Genomic DNA, 13,873 nt, shown 5'->3' with positions numbered 1-13,873 from the left:
GTGTGTGGGAGGGTGGGGAGGGAGAGGCTGTGTGTGTGAGGGTGGGGAGGGAGAGGCTGTGTGTGGGAGGGGTGGGGGAGGGAGAGGCTGTGTGGGGGAGGGTGGGGAGGGAGAGAGGCTGTGTGTGGGAGGGTGGGGAGGGAGAGAGGCTGTGTGTGGGAGGGTGGGGAGGGAGAAGCTGTGTGTGGGAGGGTGGGGAGGGAGAAGCTGTGTGTGCGAGGGGTGGGGAGGGAGGCTGTGTGTGGGAGGGTGGGGAGCGGGAGAGGCTGTGTGTGGGGAGGGAGAGGCTGTGGGTGGGGAGGGAGAAGCTGTGTGTGCGAGGGTGGGGAGGGAGAGAGGCTGTGTGTGGGGAGGGAGAGAGGCTGTGTGTGGGGAGGGAGAAGCCGTGTGTGGGGAGGGAGTGGCTGTGGGTGGGGAGGGAGAGGCTGTGTGTGCGAGGGTGGGGAGGGAGAGAGGCTGTGTGTGGGGAGGGAGAGGCTTCGGGTGGGGAGGGAGAAGCTGTGTGTGTGAGGGTGGGGAGGGAGAGAGGCTGAGGGTGGGGAGGGAGAGAGGCTGTGTGTGGGGAGGGAGAGAGGCTGTGTGTGGGGAGGGAGAGGCTGTGGGTGGGATGGTGAGAGGGAGAGGACTGTAGGGAGGTGCTGTGAGTGTGAGTGAGGGGTGAGGGAGAAGCGCTGAGTGTGAGCGAGGGGTGAGGGAGATGCTCTCATGCCCGTTAACGCGCTTGTGATTAATGGCACTTAAAGAGACAGGAAGCTGCGGCTCCGTTGATAGGAGGGTCAGTCAGGAGATGAAGTACTGTCGAGATGTTTTTGGCTGAATTCTAATCATCCTGAAACAGCAAGAAAGCAACAGGTTAGCATTTAACACACAGCACTGAGAAAGAGCCATCAGGGGATCATTTATATCCTCAAGACCATTAGTAAGCACTGGTCACGAGGTTGACAACGACCTTCCCTGTGGAACTGAGTAGTACTGCCTCCACTCCCCCCTCTCCAACCCCCCCACCGCCACACGCCAATCTCTGACGCATGGATACACCAATCCCACCCGAGGAACCCAGAGATCCTTCGCCTCGCTGCGGAGTGCAAAATCCTGCTGGTGAACCCAGCACTCCCTGCCCACCATCTGAGAAACGCAGACCCTTCCACCGACACACTGAGAAACGCAGACCGTTCCACCGACACTGAGAAATACAGACCCTTCCACAGAGAAACGCAGACCCTTCCAGACACACTGAGAAACGCAGGCACTTGAAGCCACACACACAGATAACATAAGAAATAGGAGCAGGAGCAGGCCATTTGGCCCCTCGAGCCTGCTCCACTATTCAACAAGAACATGGTGGATCTGATCTTGGCCTCAACTCAACTTTCTTGCCCGCTCCCCATAACCCTCGACTCCCCTGCAGTTCAAAAATCTGTCCATCTCCACCTTAAATATATTCAATTACTCCGCCTCCACAGCTCTTTGGGGGAGAGAATTCCAAAGATTCACGACCCTCAGAGAAGAAATTCCTCCTCATCTCCGTTTTAAATGGGCGACCCCTTATCCTGAAACTGTGCCCCCTAGTTCTAGATTCCCAGAGGGGAAACATCCTCTCTGCATCTACCCTGTCAAGCCCCCTCAGAATCTTATATGTTTCAATAAGATCACCTGTCATTCTTCTAAACTCCAAAGAGAAACGCAGATCCTTCCATCCGCACACACTGAAAAGTGCAGACCCTTCAACCCGCACACACTAAAAAATGCAGACCCTTCCACCCACATTGAGAAATGCAAACCCTTCCACCTGCAGAGAAACGCAGACTCTTCCATCCACACACTGAAAACGCAGACCCTTCCACCCACACTGAAAATGCAGACCCTTCCACCCAGTGAGAAACAGACCCTTCCACCCACACACTGAAAAATGCAGACCCTTCCATCCGCACAGAGAAACGCAGACCCTTCCACCCGCAGAGAAACGCAGACCGTTCCATCCGCACACACTGAGAAGCGCATACCCTTCCACCCGCACACAGTGAAAAATGTAGACCCTTCCACCCAGTGAGAAACGCAGACCCTTCCACTCGCAGAGAAACGCAGACCCTTCCACCCGCAGAGAAATGCAGACACATCCACCCGCAGAGAAACGTAGACCCTTCCACCCAGAGAAACGTAGACCCTTCCACCCGCACACTGAGAAACGCAGACCCTGCCACCCGCACTGAGAAACGCAGACCCTTCCACCTGCACTGAAAATGCAGACCCTTCCACCCACACTGAAAAATGCAGACCTTTCCATCCGCACAGAGAAACGCAGACCCTTCCACCCGCAGAGAAACGCAGACCGTTCCATCCGCACACACTGAGAAGCGCATACCCTTCCACCCGCAGTGAAAAATGTAGACCCTTCCACCCAGTGAGAAACGCAGACCCTTCCATCCGCAGAGAAACGCAGACCCTTCCACCCGCAGAGAAATGCAGACACTTCCACCCGCAGAGAAACGTAGACCCTTCCACCCGCAGAGAAATGTAGACCCTTCCACCCGGAGAAACGTAGACCCTTCCACCCGCACAGCGAAACGCTGACCCTTCCACCCGCACACTGAGAAATGCAGACCCTTCCACCCGCAGAGAAACGCAGACCCTTCCACCCGCACAGAGAAACGCAGACCCTGCCACCCGCACTGAGAAACGCAGACCCTGCCACCTGCACAGAGAAACGCAGACCCTTCCACCCGCAGACTGAGAAATGCAGACCCTTCCACCCGCTGAGAAATGCAAACCCTTCCACCCGCAGAGAAATGCAGACCCTTCCACCCGCAGACTGAAAAACGCAGACCCTTCCACCTGCACAGAGAAATGCAGAACCTTCCACCTGCACAGAGAAACACAGACGCTTCCACCCACCGAGAAACACAGGCCCTTCCACCGACGCTGAGAAACGCAGACTTTTCCATCCAGACACTGAAAACGCAGACCCTTCCATCCACAGAGAAACGCAGACCCTTCCACCCGCACAGAGAAACACAGATCCTTCCACCCGCAGACTGAGAAACGCAGACCCTTCCACCCACAGAGAAATGCAGATCCTTCCACCCACTGAGAAACAGACCCTTCCACCGATGCTGAGAAACGCAGACTTTTCCATCCATACACTGAAAACGCAGACCCTTCCACCCACACAGAGAAACGCAGACCCTTCCACCCACACAGAGAAATGCAGACCCTTCCACCCGCACAGAGAAACGCAGACCCTTCCACTGACGCTGAGAAACGCAGACCCTTCCACCCAGAGAAACACAGACCCGTCCACCCACACAGAGAAATGCAGACCCTTCCACCCACACACTGAAAACGCAGGCCCTGCCACCCGCAGAGAAACGCAGACCCTTCCACCCGCAGAGAAACACAGACCCTTCCACCCGCACACTGAGAAATGCAGACCCTTCCACCCACACACTGAGAAACGCAGACCCTTCCACCCAGAGAAACACAGGCCCTTCCAGCCACACAGACCCTTCCACCCGCACAGAGAAACGCAGACCCTTCCACCCGCTGAGAAATGCAAACCCTTCCACCCGCTGAGAAATGCAGACCCTTCCACCCGCAGAGAAATGCAGACCCTTCCACCCGCAGAGAAATGCAGACCCTTCCACCCGCAGACTGAAAAACGCAGACCCTTCCACCCGCACAGAGAAATGCAGAACCTTCCACCTGCACAGAGAAACGCAGACCCTTCCACCCGCAGACTGAAAAACGCAGACCCTTCCACCCGCAGAGAAATGCAGAACCTTCCACCTGCACAGAGAAACGCAGACGCTTCCACCAACGCAGACCCTTCCATCCACACAGAGAAATGCAGATCCTTCCACCCACCGAGAAACACAGACCCTTCCACCGACGCTGAGAAACGCAGACTTTTCCATCCATACACTGAAAACGCAGAGCCTTCCACCCGCACAGAGAAACACAGATCCTTCCACCCGCAGGCTGAGAAACGCAGACCCTGCCACCCTCACAGAGAAATGCAGATCCTTCCACCCACTGAGAAATAGACCCTTCCACCGATGCTGAGAAACGCAGACTTTTCCATCCATACACTGAAAACGCAGACCCTTCCACCCACACAGAAACGCAGACACTTCCACCAACAGAGAAACACAGACCCTTCCACCCACAGAGAAACGCAGACCCTTCCACTGACGCTGAGAAACGCAGACCCTTCCATCCACACAATGAAAACGCAGACCCTTCCACCCACACAATGAAAACGCAGACCCTTCCACCCGCACACTGAGAAACGCAGACCCTTCCACCCGCAGAAAAACACAGACCCTTCCACCCGCACACTGAGAAACGCAGACCCTTCCACCCACAGAGAAATGCAGACGCTTCCACTGATGCTGAAAAACGCAGACCCTTCCATCAACACACTGAAAACGCAGACCCTTCCACCCGCACACTGAAAACGCAGACCCTTCCACCCACAGAGAAATGCAGACCCTTCCACCCACACACAGAGAAACACAGACCCTTCCACCTGTACACTGAGAAATGCAGACTCTTCCACCGGCACACTGAGAAACGCAGACCCTTCCACCGATGCTGAGAAACGCAGACACTTCCACCCGCACACTGAGAAATGCAGACCCTTCCACCCACACAGAGAAATGCAGACCCTTCCACCCACACACTGAGAAATGCAGACTCTTCCACCCAAACACTGAGAAATGCAGACCCTTCCACCCGCACACTGAGAAACACAGACCCTTCCACCCGCACACTGAGAAACGCAGAGACCTCTCCCAGACCTTGGAGAACCTTGTCCACCGTCTGAGCCCCCTGCCAGCAGTCAACAAGCGCAGACCTCCCTCCCCTCCCCCAGTCACAAGCTAGATCAGTAACAACAGTGCATCACTGATGCCACTCACCCATTCATCCTCATCCACACCCTCAAACGAATCCTGAGGCAGGGGCTCGTCCAGGTTCCCGAGCTTCGCCACCATGGCACTCAGCAGCTGCAAGGGCACAAGAGGGTGAGGCACTGCTCATATCAGCTGCTCGATAGCGACCAGCCTGTCACTCCTCAACAGGGAGGCTGGGCCATTCCATCCTCCCTGGTTTTACTAATGCTCTCCTTTGAAAAGCTAACAAATGTGTGAGAAGAAATGGCAGTTAGGCTTTGTTACATAGGAACAGGAGGAGGCCATTCAGCCCCTCGAGCCTGTTGCATAGGAACAGGACGAGACCATTCAGCCCCTCGAGCCTGTTGGGCAGGAACAGGAATAGGCCACTCAGCCCCTCAAGCCTGTTGCATAGGAACAGGAAGAGGCCACTCAGCTCTTCAAGCCTGTTGCATAATAACAGGAGGAGGCTACTCAGCCGCTCAAGCCTGTTGCTTAGGAACAGGAGGAGGCGGCCATTCTGGCCCCGCGAGCTGTTCTGCCATGCTATTAGATCATGGTTGATCTGCACCTCAATTCCATTTACCCGCCTTTGCTCCATATCGCTTGACACCCTTACCCAACAAAAATCTATCAATCTCAGTGTTGTGAGAGTGAAAGAGACAGACAGAGAGGGAGAGAGAGACAGACAGACAGAGAGGGCTAGAGAGAGAGAGAGAGACCAACTGAGTGAGAGGGAGAGTGTGCCAGACTGTTAGAGGGAGAGCGACTGAGTGAGACTGTTAGAGGGAGAGAATGACAGACTGTGAGAGAGAGAGAGACTGAGTGAGAGGGAGAGACACAGACTGAGTGAGAGAGAGAGACAGACAGAGTGAGAAAGAGAGACTGAGAGTGAGAGGAGGGGGCAAAGCAGAGTTGGATATATAAACATTTTGAAGTAAAAATTACCTCTTCCTTTTTCTCCTCGTCTGTTTTCACCTCCAGGTAGAAAGATGAGGGTTGGTATTTCCGGACTGGGGTCTCTTTAGGGACTGCACTCACTGCAGAACAAACCCACCATTAATATCGGGATCTGCAACTCTGGGTTCACAGGTATCAGAAGCTCTCTCCAGGCCAGTCACAGACAGGAGGCACAGCCAACACGTTACAACGAAGAACCTATCATTACTCTTTATCCCTCTCGCAGCGCGGGCGGGTACAGTATAACCAGCATTCCACAATTAGCAGAGGGCTGAGGATTGGAAGTTCCCTTTATAGCACTGATATAATGACTGTATGTGTGTGTACGGGGGGATGGAAGAGAAATTGTCATTCATTAAATAGGTAGTTGCATGTGCTTCTGCGTATGCATGTGTGTGTGTTGGGTGCGTATTGGGCACGCGTGTATGAACTGGGGGAGGGGGGAGGAGGTCGTCGCTTGTTATATAACTGAAGCAGTGATTAGAGGAGGGTCTCCTGGATACATATCTGAGATAGAGTGGCAACTCGCCAAGGCTTCTTCGACAGCACATCCCAAACCTGCGACCTCTACCACCTAGAAGGCCAAGGGCAGCAGGCGCATGAGAACACCATCACCTCCAAGTTCCCCTCCAAGTTACACAACATCCTGACTTGGAAGTATATTGGCCGTTCCTTCATTGTTGCTGGGTCAAAAAATCCTGGAACTCCCTACCCAACAGCACTGTGGAAGTACCTTCACCACACGGACTGCAGCAGTTCAAGGCGGCGGCTCACCACCAACTTCTCAAGGGCAATTAGGGATGGGCAATAAATGCTAGCCTTGCCAGGGACGCCCACATCCCGAGAATGAATTTAAAAAAATTACTGAGGTGTCAGTCTGTTCAGGGGTCTCCAGTTATACCGAGGGCAGAGTATGTGTCTCTGAGGGTGGGAGGGTGGGGGGGGGAGTGGGTGAGGACTGTAATGAGACAGGATTAATTAATGATCTCATAGTAAAGAATCCTCTAGGGAAGAGTGATCATAACATGATAGAATTTTACATTCAGTTGGAGGGTGAGAAACTTGGGTCTGAAACTAGTGTCTTAAACTTAAATAAAGGCAATTATAAGGGTATGAAGACAGAGTTGGCTAAAGTGGACTGGGAAAATAGATTAAAAGGTAAGACGGTAGATAAGCAGCGGCAGACTTTTAAGGAGATATTTCATAACTCTCAACAAAGATATATTCCAGTGAGAAAGAAAGACTCTACGAGAAGGATGAACCATCCGTAGCAAACTAAGGAAGGAGGATATCAAATTGAAAGAAAAGGCATACAATGTTGTGAAGATTAGTGTTAGAAACATAGAAAAATAGGAGCAGGAGTCGGCCATTCGGCCCTTCGAGCCTGCTCCGCCATTCAATATCATGGTTGATCCTCTATCTCAATACCATATTTCCGCTCTCTCCCCATACCCCTTGATGCCTTTTGTGTCTAGAAATCTATCTAGCTCCTTAAATATATTCAGTGACTTGGCCTCCACAGCCTTCTATGGTAGAGAATTCCAAAGGTTCACCACCCTCTGAGTGAAGAAATTTCTCCTCATCTCAGTCCAAAATGTCCTACCCCATATCCTGAGACTGTGACACCTCATTCTAGACCCCTCAGCCAAGGGAAACATCCTCCCTGCATCCAGTCTGGCTAGCCCTGTCAGAATTTTATATGTTTCCATAAGATCCCCTCATTCTTCTAAACTCTAGTGAATACAAGCCTAGTCGATCCAATCTCTCCTCATACGACAGTCCTGCCATCCCAGGAATCAGTCTGGTGAACCTTCGCTGCTCTCCCTCTATGGCAAGTATATCCTTTCTTAGGTAAGGAGACCAAAACTGCACACTGTACTCCAGGTGTGGTCTCACCAAGGCCCTGTATAACTGTAGTAAGACATCCTTGCTCCTGTACTCAAATCCTCTTGCAATGAAGGCCAACATACCATTTGCCTTCCTAACTGCTTGCTGCACCTGCATGTTTGCTTTCAGTGACTGGTGTACAAGGACACTCAGGTCCCTTTGTACATTAACATTTCCCAATCTATCACCATTTAAATAATACTCTGCCTTTCTGTTTTTCCTACCGAAGTGGATAACTTCACATTTATCCACGTTATACTGCATCTGCCGTGTATTTGCCCACTCACTCAACTTGTCTAAATCGCCTTGAAGCCTCTTTGCATCCTCCTCTCAACTCACAATCTCACCTAGTTTTGTGTCATCAGCAAACTTGGAAATATTACATTTGGTTCCCTCATCCAAATCATTGATATATATTGTGAATAGTTGGGGCCCAAGCACTGATTCCTGCGGTACCCCACTAGTCACCGCCTGCCACCCCGAAAAAGACCCATTTATTCCTACTCTGTTTCCTGTCTGTTAACCAATTTTCAATCCATGCCAGTATATTACCCCCAATCCCATGTGCTTTAATTTTGCATACTAACCTCTTATGTGGGACTTTATCAAAGGCCTTCTGAAAATCCAAATACACCACATCCACTGGTTCTCCCTTATCTATTCTACCAGTTACATCCTCAAAAAACTCCAGTAGGTTTGTCAAACACGATTTCCCTTTCATAAATCTATGTTGACTTTGTCTAATCCCGTTGATATTTTCTAAGTGTCCTGTTATCACATCCTTTATAATAGACTCTAGCATTTTCCCTACTACTGACGTTAGGCTGTAGTTCCCTGTTTTCTCTCTCCCTCCTTTTTTAAATAGTGGGGTTACATTTGCCACCCTCCAATCTGCAGGAACTGTTCCATAATCTATAGAATTTTGGAAGATGACAACCAATGCATCCACTATTTCCATGGCTACCTCTTTTAGTACTCTGGGATGCAGATTATCAGGTCCTGGGGATTTATCGGCTTTCAGTCCCATTAATTTCTCCAGCACTATTTTGTTACTAATACTAATTTCTTTTAATTCCTCCTTCTCACTAGACCCTTGGATCCCTAGCATTTCTGGGAAGTTATTTGTGTCCTCTTCTGTGAAGACAGAACCAAAGTATTTGTTTAATTGCTCTGCCATTTCCTTGTTCCCCATTATAAATTCGCCCGTTTCTGACTGTAATGGACCTTCACTAATCTTTTTCTTTTTACATACTTGTAGGCCAGAAGATTGGGAATTTTTTAGAAACATGAAGGATGACTAAAAAAAAATAAAGAGGGAGGAAAATTGATTATGGGAGTAAACTAACAAGAAATATAAAAACAGACAGTAAGAGCTTCTACAAGTATATAAAAAGGAAGAGAGTAGCTAAAGTAAATGTTGGTCCCTTAGAAGATAAGACTGGAGAATTAATAATGGGAAACAAGGAAATGGCAGAGACTTTGAACAAATATTTTGTCTCTGTCTTCAGGGTAGAAGACACTAAAAGCATCCCAGTAATAGTGGAAAATCAAGGGGCAAAAGGGAGGGAGGAACTTAAAAGAATCACTACCACTAGAGAAAAAGTACGAGGCTGACAAGTCCCCTGGATCTGATGGCCAGTATCCTAGGGTCTTAAAAGAAGTGGCTGCAGAGATCGTGGATGCATTGGTTGTAATCTTCCAAAGTTCCCTAGACTCTGGAAAGGTCCCAGCGGATTGGAAAACCGCAAATGTAACGCCCCTATTTAAAAAAGGAGGGAGACAGAAAGCAGGAAACTATAGGCCAATTAGCCTAACATCTGTCATTGGGAAAATGCTGGAATCGATTATTAAGGAAGCAGTAACAGAACATTTAGAAAATCATAATAAAACCATGTTGACTCTGCTTGATTGTATGAAAGGGAAATCGTGCTTGACAAATTTATTAGAGTTCTTTGAGGATGTAACGAGCAGGGTGGATAAAGGGGAACCCGTAGATGTAGTGTATTTGGATTTCCAAAAGGCATTCGATAAGGCGCCACATAAAAGGTTACTGCACAAGATAACAGCTCATGGTGTTAGGGTAATATATTAGCATGGATAGAGGATTGGCTAACTAACAGAAAACAGAGAGTTGGGATAAATGGGTCATTTTCAGGTTGACAAATTGTAACTGGTGGGGTGCCACAGGGATCAGTGCTGGGGCCTCAACTATTAACAATCTATATTAATGACTTGGATGAAGGGACCAAGTGTACTGTAGCCAAATTTGCTCACAATACAAAGATAGGTGGGAAAGCAAGTTGTGAGGAGGACAGAGTCTGCAAAGGGATATAGATAGGTTAAGTGAGTGGGCAAAAATTTGGCAGATGGAGTATAATGTGGGAAAATGTGAGGTTATCCACTTTGGTAGGAAGAATAGAAAATCAAAATATTATTTAAACGGAGACTACAGAATGCTGCGGTACAGAGGGATCTGGGTGTCCTCGTACATGAAAAACAAAAAGTTAGCATGCAGGAACAGCAAGTAATTAGGAAGGCAAATGGAATGTTGGCCTTTATTGCAAGGGGGATGGAGTATAAAAGTAGGGAAGTCTTGCTACAACTGTACAGGGCGTTGGTGAGACCACACCTAGAGTACTGCGTACAGTTTTGGTCTCCTTATTTAAGGAGGGATATACTTGCTTTGGAGGCAGTTCAGAGAAGGTTCACTAGATTGATTCCTGGGATGAAGGGGTTGTCTTATGAGGAAAGGTTGAGCAGGTTGGGCCTATACTCATTGGAGTTTAGAAGAATGTGAGGTGATCTTATTGAAACATGTAAGATTCTGAGGGGGCTTGACAGGGTAGATGCTGAGAGGATGTTTCCCCTCGTGGGGGAATCTAGAACTAAGGGGCATAGTTTCAGAATAAGAGTCGCCCATTTAAGACGGGGATCGATAGATTTTTGAATATTAGGGGAATCAAGAGATATGGGGATAGTGCAGGAAAGTGGAGATGAGGTAGAAGATCAGCCATGATCTCATTGAATGGTGGAGCAAGCTCGAGGGGCCAAAATGGCCGACTCCTGCTCCTATTTCTTATGTTCTTATGAGGAGGAATTTCTTTTCTCAGAGGGTCGTGAATCTTTGGAATTCTCTACCCCAGAGCTGTGGAGGCGGAGTTATTGAATATATTCAAGGCTGAGATAAGACAGATTTTTGAACTACAGGGGAGTCAAGGGTTATGGGGAACAGGCAGAAAAGTGGAGTTGAGGCCAAGATCAGATCAGGCATGATCTTATTGAATGGCGGAACAGTCCCGAGGGGCCAAATGGCCTACTCCTGCTCCTATTTCTTATGTTCTTATGTCTCCAGTTATTTTGGATGGTAGAGAGAATGGGTATTATCCTTTGTTTGGGTCCAAGTGCATCACTAGACTCAGGAACTCTGACAGGTTAGCCTGTGCTCACTAACAGGAAAGACAGGAGGCGCAGGTACCTGCGGTCATGTCTTCAGGCTTCAGGCCCATTTTCTTGTGCTGCCCGTTGGAGCCGGCCAACCAGGCAGAGGCCGAGAGCACTGGTCTCCACCACACGGTGGTGTCGGGGAAAATATCATCCTGGAAAAATTCTTTCTGTGAGGTGAGAAGTAGAATAATTGGAGAAAAGGAACACTAGAAATATCTGTAAAGAAAAGGAAATTCCCAAGAAGGGCCCATAACAATTGGAACCGACGGAATCTACTCAGTGTCTGACTCTCACACCAGACTGGGGCCAGACCAACCCTCGCACCAGACTGGGGCCGGACCAACCCTCGCACCAGACTAGGGCCAGACCAACTCTCGCACCAGACCAACCCTCGTACCAGACTGGGGCCGGACCAACCCTCGCACCAGACTGGGGCCGGACCAACCCTCGCACCAGACTAGGGCCGGACCAACCCTCGCACCAGACTGGGGCCGGACCAACCCTCGCACCAGACTAGGGCCAGACCAACTCTCGCACCAGACCAACCCTCGTACCAGACTGGGGCCAGACCAACCCTCACACCAGACTGGGGCTGGACCAACCCTCGCACCAGACTGGGGCCGGACCAACCCTCGCACCAGACTAGGGCCAGACCAACTCTCGCACCAGACCAACCCTCGTACCAGACTGGGGCCAGACCAACTCTCGCACCAGACTGGGGCCAGACCAACTCTCGCACCAGACCAACCCTCGTACCAGACTGGGGCCAGACCAACTCTCGCACCAGACCAACCCTCGTACCAGACTGGGGCCAGACCAACTCTCGCACCAGACTAGGGCCAGACCAACTCTCGCACCAGACCAACCCTCGTACCAGACTGGGGCCAGACCAACTCTCGCACCAGACTGGGGCCAGACCAACTCCCGCACCAGACTGGGGCCAGATCAACCCTCACACCAGACTGGGGCCGGACCAACTCCCGCACCAGACTGGGGTCGGACCAACTCTCGCACCAGACTGGGGCCGGACCAACTCTCGCACCAGACTGGGGCCGGACCAACTCTCGCACCAGACTGGGGCCAGACCAACCCTCGCACCAGACTGGGGCCGGACCAACTCTCGCACCAGACCAACCCTCGTACCAGACTGGGGCCAGACCAACTCTCGCACCAGACCAAGCCTCGTACCAGACTGGGGCCAGACCAACTCTCGCACCAGACTAGGGCCAGACCAACTCTCGCACCAGACCAACCCTCGTACCAGACTGGGGCCAGACCAACTCTCGCACCAGACTGGGGCCAGACCAACTCCCGCACCAGACTGGGGCCAGATCAACCCTCACACCAGACTGGGGCCGGACCAACTCCCGCACCAGACTGGGGTCGGACCAACTCTCGCACCAGACTGGGGCCGGACCAACTCTCGCACCAGACTGGGGCCGGACCAACTCTCGCACCAGACTGGGGCCAGACCAACCCTCGCACCAGACTGGGGCCGGACCAACTCTCGCACCAGACTGGGGCCGGACCAACTCTCGCACCAGACTGGGGCCGGACCAACTCTCGCACCAGACTGGGGCCGGACCAACTCTCGCACCAGACTGGGGCCGGACCAACTCTCGCACCAGACTGGGGCCGGACCAACTCTCGCACCAGACTGGGGCCGGACCAACTCTCGCACCAGACTGGGGCCAGACCAACTCTCGCACCAGACTGGGGCCAGACCAACTCCCGCACCAGACTGGGGCCGGATCAACCCTCACACCAGACTGGGGTCGGACCAACTCTCGCACCAGACTGGGGCCGGACCAACTCTCGCACCAGACTGGGGCCGGACCAACTCTCGCACCAGACTGGGGCCGGACCAACTCTCGCACCAGACTGGGGCCGGACCAACTCTCGCACCAGACTGGGGCCGGACCAACTCTCGCACCAGACTGGGGCCGGACCAACTCTCGCACCAGACTGGGGCCGGACCAACTCTCGCACCAGACTGGGGCCGGACCAACTCTCGCACCAGACTGGGGCCGGACCAACTCTCGCACCAGACTGGGGCCGGACCAACTCTCGCACCAGACTGGGGCCGGACCAACTCTCGCACCAGACTGGGGCCGGACCAACTCTCGCACCAGACTGGGGCCGGACCAACTCTCGCACCAGACTGGGGCCGGACCAACTCTCGCACCAGACTGGGGCCGGACCAACTCTCGCACCAGACTGGGGCCGGACCAACTCTCGCACCAGACTGGGGCCGGACCAACTCTCGCACCAGACTGGGGCCGGACCAACCCTCGCACCAGACTGGGGCCGGACCAACTCTCGCACCAGACTGGGGCCGGACCAACTCTTGCACCAGACTGGGGCCGGACCAACTCTCGCACCAGACTGGGGCCGGACCAGCTCTCGCACCAGACTGGGGCCGGACCAACTCTCGCACCAGACTGGGGCCGGACCAGCTCTCGCACCAGACTGGGGCCGGACCAACCCTCGCACCAGACCAACCCTTGCACCAGACTGGGGCCGGACCAAACCTCGCACCAGACTGGGGCTGGACCAACCCTCGCACCAGGCTGGGGCCGGACCAACTCTTGCACCAGACTGGGGCCGGACCAACCCTCGCACCAGACTGGGGCTGGACCAACCCTCGCACCAGACTGGGGCTGGACCAACCCTCGCACCAGACTGGGGCTGGA

At 52.4% G+C, this 13,873-nt stretch overlaps 1 protein-coding gene across 2 annotated transcripts in view; it reads right to left on the bottom strand.

Moving 5' to 3' along the window:
• Window positions 1-703: 703 nt before the first annotated feature.
• coro7 (coronin 7) overlaps window positions 704-13,873 on the bottom strand; it is a 167,867-nt gene continuing 154,697 nt past the window's right edge. The window contains exons 25-28 of one of the 2 annotated variants that reach the window (XM_086001017.1): window positions 11,212-11,347; window positions 5,838-5,929; window positions 4,917-5,003; window positions 704-829 (exon numbers count right to left, since the gene is read on the bottom strand). In XM_086001017.1, the coding sequence (XP_085857143.1) occupies window positions 821-829; window positions 4,917-5,003; window positions 5,838-5,929; window positions 11,212-11,347 (324 nt within the window). In that variant the 3' untranslated portion in view covers window positions 704-820. The remainder of the gene's footprint in view (window positions 830-4,916; window positions 5,004-5,837; window positions 5,930-11,211; window positions 11,348-13,873) is intronic. The other variant, XM_086001018.1, reaches the window with a different exon arrangement.

The sequence above is a fragment of the Somniosus microcephalus genome, chromosome 11, assembly GCF_052327205.1.
Source record: "Somniosus microcephalus isolate GS21.2 chromosome 11, FLI_Smic_1.0, whole genome shotgun sequence".
NCBI lineage: Eukaryota > Metazoa > Chordata > Chondrichthyes > Squaliformes > Somniosidae > Somniosus > Somniosus microcephalus.
The sequence above is the reverse complement of the archived record's forward strand: the minus strand, read 5'-3'. Positions and strand labels throughout refer to the sequence as shown.